The 17,920-nt window shown below is 44.9% G+C and overlaps 1 protein-coding gene across 1 annotated transcript in view; it reads left to right on the top strand.

Annotated features, from left to right (window-relative positions):
• The window catches only part of DOCK2 (dedicator of cytokinesis 2), a 371,400-nt gene that overhangs the window by 94,434 nt on the left and 259,046 nt on the right, over positions 1 to 17,920 (top strand). The window contains exons 24-25 of the mRNA XM_010980444.3: positions 2,507 to 2,577; positions 4,364 to 4,470. Coding sequence (XP_010978746.3) covers positions 2,507 to 2,577; positions 4,364 to 4,470 — 178 coding nt within the window. The remainder of the gene's footprint in view (positions 1 to 2,506; positions 2,578 to 4,363; positions 4,471 to 17,920) is intronic.

A 17,920-nucleotide genomic window follows, 5' to 3' on the forward strand; every position in this document is an offset into this window, starting at 1 on the left:
CCGCCTCCCCCTCCGCAAACCCCGCCTTACTGGTTTATCTTTAAGGCTCAAGCCAGACTTTCCCCAAATTATCTGATTGCAAATCCTTTCCCCCCCAACAGAATGCCTTACACCATCCTGTGGGACAGGGGTGTCCCAGTGGAGCCTGGTTTTAGAAACACTGACTTTGGAATCTTGTTATCTCTTGTCATCTTGTTTTGAAAGAATAAAGAATAAATCTCTAGACACAAAATCCAATAACTATAAAGGAGACGCCTGACACATCTGACAACATACAAATTAAAATCCTTCTATGCAACGGAAAGACAATAAACAAAGCTAAGAGACAAGCAACAAAGTACAGGACAGGCATGAGAGTATTCTTGCAAAGTGTATTACTGCAGAAGGGTTCATATTAATGATATATAAAGAATTCCACACCAATAAGAAAAGAACGCGCCCAAAAGAAAAACAGTAAAAGAATATAAACAAGCAGTATAATAAATGCAGTTGTTCAATAAATATGAAAAATGTGCCCACCTGCATTCGGAACTAAAAAGTTCCAAATTACAGTTGCAAATTATGTATCAGATTGGCAAAATTAAAAAGATTTGTATACCAGCGTTAGCAAGCTTACAGGGAAAAGAGTACAAGGAAATTGGTTACTGCTTCTTTCTAGTAATATGTCAGTATCTCCTAAATGTGTGTGTAAATGCATTTGCATGTGCCTTTGTATATATGTGTGTACATTTTTATGCACTAATTTCTCTTCAAGCAGCCGCCCATCCATCCTACAAGGGCTCTCACAGAAACACAAACATATGTGTTCAATATTTTCTTGCCGCCTATTTTATAATAGAGAAAAACTGAAGATAGCATGGAGCCCATCAGTACGGAGGATGGGATGTACCCACACCGGCATTGCCGTGCAGCAGTTAGAAATGAAGATGGCACGCTGTGAAATGACGTGCGAAAATACCAGTGACACATGGTTAGCTGCAAAAAGCAAGTTATAGAACCATATAAATCACACACATACAGTGCACGTGCACATACATGCACCACACACACACAAACACACACACGTGCGTGCATAAAAGGCAGTCTGGAAGGAAACTCACCACCATGTTGACAGCGACCTCTTCTGAGGAGGAGGGACGGGGGGCTGAGGTGGAGGTGTGGGACTTCCGTGACAATTTTCACCTTATACTTAACCTTGTGGGAATTTCTTTACATCAAACATGTATTACTGACTAGTAAAAATCCTAAAGAACAAGAGGAAAAAAAAAAAGATGAAGGCATAGAGAGAGACAGCTGCTGTTGGAGTGAGGTGGGTATGCAGATTAGGGGTTACAAGGCGGAGTGGAGGGAGGAGGTGGCTCTGTAAGCAACCTATCTGAGTTTGAATCCTGGCTCTCCCACTTGCTAACTTTGTGATCTTGGGCTTGTTACTGAATCTCGATGCCCTAGAGGCTCCTTATCTATGAAAATAGTATGTCCCTTGTAGGCTGAAACAGAGTTTAACAAGATAATCTAACAGTGGTGTTTAGCATGGTGTTTGCCCCACTGAACAGTCTCAGAGAATTGTCCTAACAGTTACGTTAACCAAGAAGCTCAACTATATATGGCTAAGGAGTAAGATTTTCTTTGAAAAAGGAATTTTCACTACTTTAATTTTGGTCTGTTTGTGAAAGGGTGATACTTCTTGACTATGGAACATTTAGAATATACATACAAATAAAAAAGAAGGAATGAAAATGTAAAATACGTATGTCTGCCAAATTTTTAAACATTATTTTCCAGCCATATGACTTACAACTCCTTCTGCAGAAACTGTGGTCTGCTCTGCTGTTTAGCAAATGGTGCTGTTTTATGAGGGTCCTGGTGTGTCCCCCATCGCTGGGGGCACTGGTTACCTTGCACAGAAGGAAAAAGCAATCCACCGCGATGCCCAGTTTTCCTAAGCCAGCTAGTGGAGCAAAACGTGCCCAAATTGTTCACAAATTGGCCAGGGAGAAAAAAAATTAGAAATAACAGTCCATGCCATCCTTGCCACCAGCAAAACGATTCAAGTACACCACTTTCCGATAATGACACAAGTTACCCTTTAGTGAGCACCCAAAATATGCCTGGCTGTCTGCTGGGTGCCTCATTTATATTATTTTAACCTCTGCAATCCTGCAAAATAGGCATTATTCCCCCTGTTTATAGATAAGGAAGTTGAGACATCAGAGAGGTTAAGTGTTTTGTCCAAAGTAACATGGCTGCTAAGGAGTCGAACCAGGATTTGACCTCAAAGTCTGTGCTTGTTCCCCTATGCATTGCTGCCCCCTTGGAGATAGAAGGAACTTCTGTAAGAAGTACACGCTAATGTTTCTGTCTACATGCAGAGTCTTGAGTCACTGCAGCGGCGCCCAGGACGCGGGATCGTCCTCCCCCGAGCTGTGTCATGTTGCGGAGTGTCCTCATCCCCAGGCAGAGCTGTTGGATGTGGGCACTGCTCATGCTCATTTCACTTTCTACCTAGGTGGCAGCTTTGAAATACATCCCGTCTGTCCTTCACGATGTGGAAACTGTCTTCGATGCCAAGTTACTCAGGTGAGAGCACATGGTGTACTCCCCTGGTCTCTGCTGTCCAGTCAGGGAAGAGGGGGAGGAGGGCTCTTGGGGGGGTTCCAGATGGGCGCTGAGCGCGGGGACAGGGGGGACACACGGATGGAGCTTCCTCCAGGGACTTCAGTGTGGGATTTTCACATTTACATTTGGTTATGTCGGATTTGGGGGAAACCAACTATAAAGTAAGCACCCTTCTTGGATGGTACCAGTGATACAGGGTACAAACGTATTAGCTGAAAAACTAGTATTTGGTGGAAATGTCTCCATTTCATCTGGGCCTGGAGGTTATTTTTGGGTTCCAGTCTTTGCCGGGTGAGCCCTGCAGTTACAAATGGAGAACAACCCCCGGACCCTGAATGGGATCATGGAGACGGGCTCCTTTCGCCCCCCTCCTTCTTCACCCTCTTCTCTCCTGAGAGGAACACATTATTTCAATGTGCTTATGCTCTTGGAATAGGAGCATCTGAGCCAGATGTGCCTTTTTCTTCTTTTTCCTAAATTCACTTAAGTTCCAAGGTAACACATAGAAGATTTTTTAAAACTTTTTTGTATTGAAGTACTTTTAGATTTAGAAAAGAGTTGCAGAGTTAGCATGTCGAGAGCTCCCATACACCCATCACCCAGCTCCCCTTAATGCTCACGTTTTATATAACTACAGTATAGTTATCAACACCGAGACATCAACGTTGGTACAGCTCTACTCAGTGCATCCCAGACTTTATTCAGCTCCCATCGGTTTTTTCACTGCTCGTAGGAAGATTTCCGCTGGCTCCTTCTCACTCTTCTGGTCTCCAGCTAAATGCTAATCTGCTTGGAGAAGCTACCTCTGAATACTGGAAATAAATTCCTCCCTCACCCGCTGCACCATTGCTCTCTGACTCAACTCCCTGTTTATCTCCTTCATTGCATCTGTGGCCTTGTAGTGATTTGTTTGCTTCTGTGTTGTATGTTGACCTTCGTTAGAATGCAAGTTCCATGCCGACGAGGGCCGGGTCTGCTCCCATCTTATCCCCACTGCTCTGCACGATGCCTGTCACGTATTAAGTAGACGCCTAATAAGGACTTGAAAGAATGAATGAACGCAATGAGCTTATTTTGGAAAGTTGACAGGGGCTATGATGGTATTCAGTGGTGTTTTTATTTTCACTTTTTTGGGAAAGAGTTACCTCTTTTTTCGTGTCCCAAACTGATTCTAACCCACAACTTCTTAGAGTTTTTTTTTTTTTAATTTAGGACCTTTTTTGATCTTAAGACTTATTATAAAGCATTACTAAGCGTAAAACAGTAGTAAATAAAATGGTATGGTAATGAAGTCAGATCCTGGCTTTAAACCCTTGTTTCTTTGACAGCCCCTAGCTGTGTAACCTTGGGGAAGTCAGTTAACCTTTTTAAACCTTAGTTTTGCCACTGATAAAATTGAGATAAGCATTGGGTCTACCTCGTAGTGTTGAGTTTTGAACTGCACAATGGATGTCAGGTGCAAAGCAGGTGCCCCATACATACAGTAGGTAGTTGAGTTTATTGGTAACATTTCCAGATTTTCACATCTCTTCGAGTGCTGTTAGTACTCAACACTAACACCAATGCACGTATTTATGGGAGGCTTACATTTACCTGACCCTCGGCCAGGAACGGGGGGCTGAGGGAGCAAGGTGTACATTGTCTCTGCTTTCGCAGAGCTGGCCAACTGGCGATGGACCCTAAGTGCCAGGAGGTGGCACACCTAGGTTTAACCAGCTCTCTGTGCTCCTGTTTTTCCTGCCCTCAGCCAGCTCCTATATGAGTTCTACACCTGCATCCCTCCTGTAAAACTCCAGAAGCAGAAGGTCCAGTCCATGAATGAGATAGTCCAGAGCAACCTCTTTAAAAAACAAGGTGAGTCCAAAGCATCCCGGCTGGTTGTGGGCACCAGAAACCCCCCGTGCTCACCACCTGCTGCCCAGCTACCAACGCGTTTCTTCTCTAACAGCTGCCTTGGTCTGAATAAACGAGAAAAGTAGAAAGTAGCTGACAACTTACATTGCAGAATTGAAACTGATTTTTAGGAAAACTTAGGTTGCACTGTTTGTTTTCCCTGAGAGATGTTAATGAGGGGCTGAATTTGGAGTCATCTGCTTTTAGGTCATTCTGCTGCGAGGTTTTTACTCTACACGGTTGATACTGGAGAGGAAGTGGGTAAAGTTCCTTTTGGCAGAAGGAGCCTGTAACGGAGAAGTTCTCAAAATTTCCAGAGTGTAGGAATAAACTGGAGGGCTTGTTAAAATGCAGACGCCTGTGACCCATCTCAGAGATTCTGATTGAGCAGAAGTTAGTCTTTTTTTTTTTTTCAGTTTTTAAAAATATGAATTATTTTTGGACAGGCAACGCATTGACATGGGTCAAAATGCAAGGATAAGAAAGGGTTCCCGGAGGCCTTATGCATAGCCACTGCGATCCCTGCAAGAGGCACCACTGGGTCCAGTTTCCAGCTGTGTTTGCTTCCAGGGACACTCACTGTATAAGCAACCTAATACATATATTCTATACATTCTCCCCTGGACTCCTGTTATGATTATTACTCACATAGTAGCATTTTATACAGCTGCTTTGAACATTGCCCTTCTTCACTTAATGGTGTTTGCTGGAGAGCAGGGAATGACAGTGGACTTGGGCAGGAGCTGTGGTCAGAGCTTCTGCTCACCCAGACTGATCTCTGGTAACCACCAGTCCCCACCAGCACCCCACACTCAAGCCTTGAGCTTCCCTGCTTTTGAGGCTGATGGGCTGGATGGCCACATGTCCTCCATCCAGGAGCAGAGCAGGTGTAAATATTCAATATTCCTGACATCACTCCTCTCTGTGAGGGTCAAAAAAAAAAAAAAAACTTTTGAAGGTCAGCACTGTTTCCTGTAGCCTCAGAACAACCCTTTGCAATTTTACAAACTGTGCAGGAAACAAGAAGACTTAGAAAGCTGGGGATCAGTCATCATTCAACTGGGATTTATTCAGAGGGAGGCTTGAATATTTATGTAAATTGCCTGGTAATCACAGAAATATTCAGGAACCATTTCGCCATAAAGATTTTTCTTTTCTCTAATGCTTGGTTAACATGGTGCATCCAAAATTTCTGTCTGAATCCCATCTCTTGGAGTTAAGGGTTGGAGAAGGGCATGAGAAGAAAGTGTTATGATTTTATATTATTCAAGCCTGAAGTTTCCTGACCATTTAGAAGAATGTCTGACACCAGGTTGATGCAGCACACATCTGGCTTTTTTGGGCAAGATGGTTTGTGCAAGGTGATTGGAAACTAATCTTGGTTAAGTCTTGTTGTGTTTCTTGTATTACTGTGGGGTTTTTTTGTTTGGTGTTTTTGTTTTTGTTTTTGTTTTAAGTAAGCCTTCCTTGGTTTTCAAGTTCTGACTTCTGCATCAGAATGAATTGCCCTCACTCTGAAAACTTTGAAATCTGCCTGCCCCTTCCTGCCCTGGCAGTCCCTTCCTGGATTTCAGGTGGTGTCACAGTAGAAATGAATTGAGTCCCATCCTAGGGACGTGACAAGGACGGTGCTTGCTGCATATGGTCCCGCGCAAGCAGCAGAAAGCAGGGCTACTTGGCTCCCCTTCATTGTTCAGACTGCCTTTATTGTCAGGGGCTCAGCTTAGCATCGAGGCCAGATGGAGTGTTAGCAGAGTCCTTGATTGGGCATGTGGTATCAATTCCAGCCTGGTGGAAGTCGGAGTAATTCCTTTGCTGGAGTCCCATCTCCTGGGCTGACGCTGGCCCCTGAGGGGTAGCGTAATCACAGGGCAGGCTGGACAGCTGCTGCTCCCCAGTCCTGCTGTGTCTCTGAGTTTCACAGTCAGTAAAAACCCTCTGATTAATATTAACTGACAGAAGGCCAGCCCCAGTGTTGTACACAGTTAGGAAAGAAATGTGAAATTCTTACCTTTACATATGTACAAAGACTAGAAGTAGGTGAACAGAGAGCCCTTTGGGGACCCATTTCAAAGAGGCTGCAGTGTATAATTAGTCTGTCTGTCCTTGGTTCACATGTGAAAGGGGGATGCTTTTATGCGCAGTTTTAAGATAACTCCTCTCCTCCTGTTTATTTGCTAAGTGAAAGCTCTTCCCAGAATAATCCCAAAGGGAGACCTCAGCTCAGCCCTCTCGTCTAGTGCTCAAGTTCCAAATGAATACCGCCTGGATTCATGCACACGCGCTAACTGGGTTTCTGTGGCTCTTGGGTGAGCGTCTCCTTTACTCCCTGCAGTGAGGCGAGTTTGATTCCCTGGCCGGGTCCGAGCTGTAATGAAACCCCTCCTGCTGTTTGTTCTCCCTGCGAAGTGTCCTGTGCCTCAGGATGTGATTTGCTTTGAGCCTGCACTCATTTGACTGCCAGATGTGCAAATTGCCTGGAGTACTGTCGGTGACATTAGCTTGTACTCACAGCCTTGAACGCTTGTATTGACATCAAGCAGAGCAGCCAGAAGGCTTTTAAGCACTTTCTGAGATGTTGGCAGACCATCCCGTTGGCCTGTCTTCAGGAGGATCCTGTGGAGAAAGGGGGAGAAGGTTTACTGGTTAAGGGCACTGGTTCTTGGGTTGGATTCCTGGTTCAGCGTCCTATCAGCTGGCTGACCATGGGCAATTTACTTAACGTCTCTGATCCTCAGTAGGCTTATCTGTAAATGGAAAAAACTAATAGCAATGTCTGTCTTAGAAGATTGTCACGTGGGCTGATGAGACGGGCAGTGCGTTTAAAGTGCTTATCACAGCAACTTAATACCTCGTCCTAAGTGGTCACTGTTGTTACCGGTGTTGTTGTGGTTATTATTTCTGCTCGTCTTTTCATCTTCATCCAACTTCTGTCCTAACCTTCAGACTCCTTGAGATAAGAGCAGCCCTTCAGGGTTGATAGTCACATGTCTCCCTGTGCTTCCATATTTCCCTTGAAGCTCTGTGTTCTTCCCCAGGGTCTGAGATACACAGGACTTAATGAACAAAAGGGCTTTGGTCTGTATGTGCTTCCCATTCTGGCTGTGAATGGTTTTTCCAAATTTTATTGCATTTCCCTAGAGTATTTTTGCACAGGGCCTGTGGGATGTAAACCTAGAAGAGGCAGAGGGCGGGGTGAGATGTGTACGGTCCCCCACCTCACTGTCTGCCTTGCTGCAGAGCTCAACGTGGTTACATAGTTTGGGACACTTGACAGCCGTCCTCTGTGATGGTTTGCTTCTTGGGGCTCTTTTAAAACACACACACACACATACACATTTAAATTTTCTTTTTTTTCCTTTCATAGAGGCAATTAGCTTCCATTAGCTTCAGCTTTTACTTAAGCTGTGATCTTGAGTAAATTAGTTAATCCTTGTCAGTCTCAATTTCCTTGTCTGTAAAATGGGAATAACAACAGAACGAGTCTCATTGGGTTTTGTGCCGACTCAGTGGCATTATGTGTCCTGTTAGCCTGGGGTATGAGGGAGTCCGGAGTCGCCAGCAGCCAGGGCCCCACGCAGAGTGGCTTCCCCTGTGTGAATGCCTGCAGGGTCCAGCGAGAGGAGGACTGGGCAATCTGTGGGGACTGATTTCCTGTTTTCTGCACCCCAGGCTCAGACTTGTGCAGTGATGATGGGAGACAGGAGGAATAGGTATGCCCCGAGAAAGCTCTGAGGGGAGTCTGCGAGAAAACCAAACCTTCTGTGCCTTTGGAACAGATTTGTCCCTGTGAGAACCTAATCTCTAAGTAATGTGTCTTTTTAGTCTGATGCTAATCAGATTTGCCATCTGGTTCAGTGTAAACTGCTTTAGGATCCACATTGCTCTCTTTTCTCAACTTCCAAAACAAACAGAGAAGGGGGTGGCAGGAGAGGGAGACAGAGACACACAGAGAGACAGAGACCTGACAGAGATGTGGAAACTCAGTGTTTATTTACGGCTAGTGGGATTTTCTTTGGAAACTTTGTTGAGAAGCTATTCTCTGAACACAAAGCCTCTAGTTCTCCTCTTATCAAGATGTAATTTCCTTCTTTCCCTCTCTTCTTAGTGTTTGCCCACAGTGTCTGGAACTTCCAGGGCATCTGTGGTGGGAGGGAGCACAGATATCCGAGTCCAGTGCCCTGAGGGGTTTATCTTTTTACTAATCATCACATCATTGCAGCACTGGACTGGAAACTGGGAAAAGTCCTCCCACTCTCGCAATTATTACTGTGCTTGGTGAACTTACATAACATCTCTGAGCCTCCAGGGTTCCACATCCGAAAAATGTGAGTAGGACTGTTGCCATTAGGATATGGACTTTTGACTTAGGGAATCCTTATTTCTGACCCTGGCTTGGTCACTTACTCGCGGTGTTCCTTTGAACAAGTAACCTCTTTGAGCTTTGGTTTCTTTAGCTACAAAAAGGAGATATTGTGCATAAAAGAACCAGCACAGTGCCTGACACAGTTGCTGCTGATTTAACGACATCTACTGTATCTGTTGTGTGACAGTAATAACCGCCAGAATAATAGCGACGTCAACATCGTTTTAAAGGGAGAGGCTTAAATTTATTAAATGCCAACTACATCTTAGGTGCTGTATAGGACATAAACATATAATAAATTCTTACAGCAACCCAATTACATAGATATTATTTTCTCCATCCTATAAATGGGGGAATGAAGGCTTAGAGAGTCAAATAACTTTCATTCCAATGAGGCCAGAGATGATACAGTTTATTAGAGCATGAGTGCATTGGGCTTTGTGATGCTGGGGTAACACACTGATCCCCAAATCTAAGTGGTTTAAGAAAGTAAAGGTTTATTTGTCTCCTGTGCAATATCTAGTGAGGGACGTATGCTTTTTGTCCCTTTTGAAGCTATGCCATTTGGTACCCATGGCCTCTTTGCAGCAGGGAAGAGAGGGAGGGAGGAAACACAACCACTCTTAACCACGTCAGCCTGAAAGGGACACCCAGAGAGAGATTCTATCCACAGTCTGCTGGCCGGAACCTGTTCCCAGCCTAGCTGCAAGGGAGTCTGGGAGGGGACGGGACACACGTGGAATGTTCGATGATCACCATCTCTGCTACTTAATGGTGGCAGGATTTGGAACACAAGTCATTTGAATAACAAAACCCATCTTCTTTCCCCTATACCATGCTTTGTTCTTCTAATGAATAAAAAGGAGAAGACTTTATTTTCTTGTTAAAAATGCTTCCTTCTCTGTGTTAGAAAAAGTGCTTCACTCCTGCTCCTGAGGGATTTTTTTCTTCCATTCCTCTCTCCGCACCCCTGTTCCAAATGCTGTGCCTCTCTCTTGTGGACCTTGATGCCAGCGGTTGCTATGTCACTGCAGGTTTTTAAAGCATAGCTTCCCTGCAGGGAGAAGCGGTGTAAGCAGGCTGCCTAGGACTTGGTAATGTCCACGTCAGGCTGGCTGCTAGGACTGCTGTGAAGGAAAAGGCAGTAAAGGAGCAAGTCCTCTTCCTCCCAGGGCATGCTGGTTTCTCGTCTCTCCTGGCACCCTGCAGCCCCTTCCACAGTCCTTCTCTTTGTGAATACTGCCTGGAATACCTTCCAGTGCCTCCCCATTCCCTTCCCCCACCCCAGGCGCACTAACTAGTACCTCCCACTCACCCCTGTGAGACTCTAACCAGGGCTCAGTGTGCAGCGAGTCCTCTCTGATGTCTCACGCTTTCCGGCTCAGCCCCCCTCAATGCCTGCTCAGTGCCTGCTGCAGGCCCGGCCCTGAGGAGGAGATGGGGATGCAGCCCCTGCAAGTTTGCGAATTTCTGCACCGCACTCAGTGTGCAAAGGTGACGGAGCTGCTTGTTTTTGTTTGTTTTTCATCTGATCTGATCTTTTTTGGGGTCTCTACCTCACTTTGCACTGTGGCCACTTGAACTTTTCAATTAATGGTATCTTGTGGCTCCAGATTTAACTAGTCTTTCTGATTTATAATGGTTCCCCCTCCCTCTCCAAAATGGTGTCTGGGACCATGTTCCAGGGACCCAGTCAGGAAAAGGAAGAAAGACTCTGCTTTTGCCTTTTCCTACAAGCTATCTACAGTGTCTGTCTGGGACTTTAACTTCAGAGGGGATGTTGAGACACGTGTCTTGTGGCTTCAAGTCTCCAAACCGGGGAAGGGGACTGCTGGCCTTTCTGCTCTGTCGTATCTGGGCTACAAAAATGGAACGACTGCGGGAGTTCCTGACTAACGAGGGAAGGTGTGACAGTAGAGAGCAGTACATTCAAAATATTATCCTGGATTCTCAAAGGGGATAAACCAGGTGTAGAACCTCTCCGAGAGGGAGAGTTCTCAAACCTTGGATGCAGTTGGGCAGTTGGCTAAAACTGCAGAATCCGGGACCCTACCCCAAAGGTTCAGACACTGAAGATCTGGGGAGGGGCCAGGGGTGTGCATGGGGTCAGCCCTCCAAGGGGATGCCGATGCAGGTGGCGCCCTGACCGACCCTCTCCACTTGCAAGCACAGCTCCTCGAGCCTGAGTGGGGGAAGGAGAGCAGTGCGGGCAGAGAGAGGTAACTTCCGTAAAGCGCAGCGTGGGCTTCACCGTGATCCTGGCGTTTCATTCTTGCATTTGTCTGCTTACGCGACTATCTATCCTGATGGAGTGAACCCCTTACAGATAAAAGATATATTTTATTTCTTTATGTACCCAGTCTTCTGAGGGTCTTACTGATAATCAGCTCACAGAAACTAGTCTGTAAGCCTTGATAGCAAATATATATATATATATACATATATATATGTATTTTTTTTTCCCCCAGTTGCCAGTGGAGCTTGGATTCAGTCCCTGATTCACAGTGTGCAGTTCCTCTGTGCTACTGCTGTTGAGGGTGGAAAGGTTGGAAGGGTCAGGAAAAAGGGATTAACCTCTCCTTCCCATGTCAGGCCCCAAATTAGGCTCCCGTGTTACATTAGCATCCTGGGAATTATGTGCCAAGACATAGCACTTCTCTCGGCTGGGACCTTCTCGGTTGTGAAAGAAATGAGACAGTTTTCTTTGAATGATTATTTTTCTTACAGCAAGAAATTTCTTGGGCCCCAAAGGCAGCCTTCTTGTAGTTAACTTATGTGTCTGAGAGGAAGAGTCCCGACCTGAGAGTCAGAAGACCTGAATAATAGCAACAATAATAATAGTAGCTGTGGCAACTGTAGGGGACGTTTGTTGAGTGCTTCTTATACCCCAGGCACTGTGACAGACACTAATGTTCACTATGTCATTTACTGCTACAGAGTTGTGTGATCTTAGGGAAGTCACTTAGCCTCTGTCGAGCAACAATAAAATCGTGAGATTGAGCAAGATTTTCCAGAGCTCTACCAAAAGCTGTGATTTTAAAAATCATTCTCTGAGTGACAGTAATACTGCTGAATCTTACTAACACCATTTAGTACCCCAAAACCCCTCCCCTCATATGTTGCCCCCAATGCTTCTAAATGTCCTGCCTCCGCTGGGAGCAAGGAATGAGGCTATTTTATAAAAGATTAAATGGATGAAGGGAAATTGCATGATGCCCTCAAGGTCACACAGCGAGGCTGAGAACCCTGGAAAAGGTAAAAGAATTTATGTACTGGAGCCAATTTATTTTCTTCAAGAACTGTTGAGTTTTGAGGAGCTAAGTTTTTTCTCCTCAAGAGCATTTGGAGGCATCAAAGATCTTCAAATAGGGGCTTGCCGCTCCCACCTACAGTGTTAGGAAGCTACCTCCAGTTCCAGAGCGTCCCTTCTACACTTGGAGATCTGAACAGGGGCTGCTCCTCTCGCCTCTTCCCTTTTCGATGCGACTGATTGCAGAATTCAGTCTCAGAAAGAAACTTTCAGATTCAGAATCAGAGAAGACAGTGATTTAATAAGCTGCAGAACAAATCCAAGAGAGATTTAGTAAAGTGTCCTCTTTTTTTTTTTTTTTTTGGCTGAAGTGAAAAAAAAAAAGTTGGCATACAATCAAAGAAAAGAATCCCTGTTGAACGTCCCCAAATACTTAGAATAGCAGCTTTTAATGACGTTATGAAATACAATTTAATGAGGGGTGAGGTGGGATTGGGGCAGAGAATCCCAGATCCCTTCCTTCAAGGCAATCCAAATCAACGCTTCTGCAATTAAAAAGAAGAATAATGTACCTTATTAAAACTAGAGAACAGCAAAATCAGGCTGTTCTTACATCTTTCAATCTGTGTTCCATGGGGTTTCTTTCCAATTTTGGAATGATTCTTTGCATAAGTGGAAACACACATAATACGGAAATTTATGTAAATCTTTAAAAGGTTAAATGTTTACTCCAATTTTTTGTTTGTTTTCATTGTGAAATTACAGTTATATATGATTTGAATTATAGTGAGGTTGGCTTTGGAATGTTCTGAGACTTTTATGTTGACCTGTTTTGAGTTTGATTTTGCTAATTTTTTTCTCCATAACTTCCTAGGAGAAAATTTCCTTAAGACCGTGATACAGTTGAATTGAAAGTCGGCTGCAGATTCATTTCAATCCAAGTAATATTTGTTGAAAATCTAAAAATGCAGCAGCACCGTGCTATGGAGAATATGAAAGAAATACAGTAATAAATGAGTTTATGGTCACCATTTATTTAACCGTTAGTTTGTGCCAGGCTGTGCTAAGCTTCTCCATACATTATTTCATTATCATGACATCCCTATAAAATGTAGGGATTAATATCCCTATTTTACAGGTGAGGAAACTGAAGGTTAGAGAGGTTGTGAAACTTGCCAAGAGCCATGAACCAAGTAGGTGGAAGGGCCAGGATTCCAAATGGGGTCTGTCTGATTTCTAAAAACACTCTTGGAACTGCTGTGCAGTACGGTGTCTGGAACTGAAAGGTTTCTGCCCACCCAGGGAGCTCACAGTTGGGAGAGAAAAGATTTACCCCAAAGATCTTTTTTTTTTTTTAAATTGAGTTATAGTCAGTTTACAATGTTGTGTCAATTTCCAGTGTAGAGCACAATTTTTCAGTTATACATGAACATACATATATTCATTTTCACATTCTTTTTCGCTGTGAGCCACCACAAGATCTTGTATATATTTCCCTGTGCTATATAGTATAATCTTGTTTATCTATTATACATATGTCTGTCAGTATCTACAAATTTCAGACTTCCAGTCTGTCCCTTCCCACTCCCCTCCCCTTGGCAACCACAAGTTTGTATTCTATGTCTATGAGTCTGTTTCTGTTTTGTATTTATGTTCATTTTACCCCCAAAGATCTTTAAACTTGAGCCTGCACAGTCCATGAAGGTGACAGAAATGAACGTGCAAGGTGATAGTTATTATACCATTTAATAGGATACCCTAATTATATACATGCATACATTTAATATCACGTTCAGTTATATATATTTTTTACAACACATTTTCCATTTGCCTAGTAAACATGTGAGGACTTTCTTCATTTCACAAAGAAATGTGATTCTCTTCAGTTTTTTCCAAAAACACAGTGCCATTCGGTCAGTCATTTATCTCCCCATCTTTGACAGAGATAGTTATACAGAGAAATATTTACTACTAAGGAGACAATAATGGAAATTATCGATCCATGCTCAACTCAGAATGGGGAGCAATAGGGAGTGGTGAGGACTGGGGCAAAGTCCCTGTCATGGGTATGTAAGACGGCTGTGAATCAATGCCAAGTGATTTTGTTACTGTGTCAGTATGTGGGCTCAATGCTACCTGAACTTCCCCTCCCCTCCTTTTATTTATTTATTTATTTTTTTTGAGAGAGAGAGAGAAGTCGTCCAAATGGCTTTATATGCGAAATCTGCTGATTTGTTTTTTAAACAGTATTTTCAGGACTAATAAAACCTGCATGTGGAACCAGCACAGCAGCCTCTGGGTGTAAATTTATAATTTATAGGGTTTTAAATAATGTATAGGGTTTTAATAAATTTATTATAAATTTATAGGGTTATTTACAAATAATCCCATGAGAATGACTTATCAGAATGCAGTGAGAATAGAGCTTTAGGATTGCTGGGGACAGGTTTGTGGAAGACATAGGATGTTAGCTGAACTTTGAGGGAGCATGAGTGTGATACAGGCCCCTCTCCAGAGAGCAGTCTTTGGGGAGACCTTGTAATGTCAGAGCCAGAGTACTCTCTCACTCCAGACCACCGCCGTTCAAGCTTCACGAGAACTTGGGGGTCAGCCTTGCCTGGCACACTCCCTTGCTAATGAGGGCCTCAGACCATACCATACGCTCCATCAGGCATACTCCTGGGAATGCTGGACCAGTGCTGGAAAACATGTTTACTGTTTATAGAAGTTAGTATTATCAGAATATTGTGTTTTGTAGAATGTGTAAACAACAGTGCCTATGATCTCATGATTTAGAGGTAACCATGGTTATTCTTCCTCTCTTTTGCATCATATATGTAATTGGGATAATGTTTTACCAGGTTTGTAATCTGCTTCTTTCACTGAGAATTATTAGGAACATTTTTCCGTGGCACTTTTAAAGACTTCATGGAACTCTGTTGTATAGATGGGCTATAACTGATTTCACTATTTTCCTGTTTAGGGACATTTGGGTTCATTTAACTTTATGCTAAGAAAACTTACTGCAATGCACAATCTTAATAGACAAATCGTTGTCCTCTGTGATCTTTATTTCTTCACGGTTGGGCATGAATCTCACCAGCTTTTCCAGTGCTTGTCGAGGATTTTTGACTCTCCCTTTTTCTTCCCCTTTGCTCACACACACACACACACACACACTCACACAGAAGAATTTTTCTTCTCCTTATGCAATAGGCTCAGCATAAAACAGACCATACTGTCTTCTTTTAAAGAATTGGAGTGGCATGTTCCAGTTTGGGAGGGACATGTTTGCACAGCTCCACTGTCATCCTTGACGGTAGGGGGCGTGTCTGCGTGCGAGTGTTCTCTACAATACTGGGCAGTTAAGCGCAACCACGCGGAGAGCCCTCATTAGTCCCGCGCAGCCAAAGTGGGTTTGCTGAGTGTGACACCCTCCAGGCTGGAGCGGCTGCCCAAGAGGAACCAGACACCAGAGCAAAGAGGGAAGCTAATTATCTGAAGTCAAATGAGCCTCTAATTATGGCTTTAGCTAAAGAGGGTAAAATTATTTGAGGAGAGACATCTCATTTCGGAAGGAGGCACAGGACAGATACTCAAAACAAGAGCTTGGATCAAGTCCTGATTTTGCTGCCTAAACCAAGACACTTGACCAGGTCAAGGAGCATCTGGGTCTTCATCTGTCACGTGGGAACCATCTAGGATGCTTACCTCTTTGGGTTACCGTGAGCATTACATGGGGTGATGCCTGTGAGAGGCTGGGTGGGGCCTGACACTGAGTCAGAACCCGTAAATGGGGTGTCATCGTCATCGTCATCGTCAGTAACTCTGAACAGTGTTACTATTATTTGTAATCATCTGAGAGTGGAACAGAGTGCGGAACCGGAGTTCAGGGGACCCGAATTCTCAGCTCTGCGGTTTCTAGTTATTCCAACGTAGTAGTGAATTAATCTCTAAGTTTTATTTTCCTTGTCTCTCAAGTGAGAAGCTTGGGTTAGGGGTTACATCAGGTCCCGTCCACTCAGAGGTGGGTGGACCTACACGCGCTGAGAACTGTATGTCATTGTCTTCACACGGCCTCACGTCAACCCTGTCTTATAGGTACCGTCATGATCTCCTTTTCTGTAGATGTTGAGACTTAGACAGGAAGCTGGGATTCAGCCTCAGGCTCCTAACGTCCATACTGTACTTAACTGTCTGCGTGTCCCAGCACTCAGTGTGGTGACCCGTAATACACTTGTGCTCACACTTACTTGTCGGCTGCACTCCAGGCTCTTGGACAGCTGGGATGCTCAGGGCTGTGATCACATTGCACCCTTCTCTCTTTCACTCAATCCCCCCAAAATTGTAGGCACAGAAGTCCAGAAGGAGACACCTGTCAGACTGTGGGAGCAGCTCCTGACGCCTTAGCTCTGTGTAGCGTGAATGAGATTGATCAACACTTGCTCTTAGTTGGCTGGTGGGTTATTTTGTGAGTTACCTGAAGGATTGCATATGCATGTGTGCATTAAAGAACTTAGCACACTGGGAAGATCAAATGTCTCAGCTGGAAGGGATGTTAGCAGCCAGCTGCCCAGAGATGGTCAAATGCAGCAATTTGGAGAACCTCTGAAGAGGGTGCACCCTTGCATGGGTGGCTTGGAAACTGGCCGCCTCCCCGCTGCTTCTACCAGAGTGGCAGCGGTCTCCCTCTCCTTCCCCCTCTCTTTAAGTCCCTTCCCCTCCCCTTCTCCCTCTGCCAACCCCATCTCCCTCTCCCTGTCCCTCTTCACCCCACCCTCTCTCTCTATCCAAGGCAATTTGACGTAAACAAAAAAATTCTAGGTCTAAAGAAATCTCCGGAAGATTGATCTGGCTCTGATGAGGGATGCTGATCGTGGGAGAGGCTGTGTGTGTGCGGGGCAGGGGACACATGGGAACGTTGTACTTTCTGTTCAGTTTTGCTGTGGACTTAAAACTGCTCTAAAAGATAGTCTATTTTTAACATGTTAGGAATGCAGTGAACACGCACGCACGCACACACACACACACACACACACACACACACACACACAAGTAGATCTGCCCCTCCCACCATCTGTTTTGCAGAGAATGGGGAAAAGGCCCTGAAAGGTTCAGTGGTTCCTCCAAGGCTAGTTAGTTGCCCACACACCGGTTGTATCACGGGAAGTGTGACTCCATTGTGTGCGGAGGGGTCCTTTTCCTTTCTGGCTCAAGGATGCACGTCAGTGCCTTAGGGAGGTGGCAGGGGAATTCATTCACTTTCATTGCCCACGCCTGTGATGAGGCCAGTGGTGGGGGGACTTCTTTGCTGTTGCGGCTGGCTCTCAGGTCTCTCTGTCCCGCAGCAAACCCCTGTGAGCTAGGCAAGGGGATGATTTCCCAGGGCCACCTGTGGAGGGACCACAAGATGATTAGGTGGGGGGTTCAGGCTGTCCCATGCCCACTCCTCTGCCCACCAGCTCCCAGCTGTGCAGGGCTAACCATCTCCCTGTCTGTGTGTCTGACTCTCTGTCTCTGCCTCTGTCGTCGCTGGGTCTCCCACCCCAGCCCGACGTCTTCCCCACGCAGCCCCTTCTTTAAATCTGCTGCCTTCACCCCCATCCTGGGGAAACTCCACCTTGCCACCTGCCTTCTATTTAAGCCTGTTTCACGTACTACCTGATTCTCAGCAAGGCTCCTCTCTGCCCATCCCCTGGGGTTGCAGGATGTGAGGTAGGGGTGGTGATGGACTCTAGGCCCCCCAGAGAGAGCGTGGGCTGTAGGAAGTCATCCTGTGCCATCTTCCCTCCCAG

Source organism: Camelus dromedarius, chromosome 27, assembly GCF_036321535.1.
Source record: "Camelus dromedarius isolate mCamDro1 chromosome 27, mCamDro1.pat, whole genome shotgun sequence".
Lineage (NCBI taxonomy): Eukaryota > Metazoa > Chordata > Mammalia > Artiodactyla > Camelidae > Camelus > Camelus dromedarius.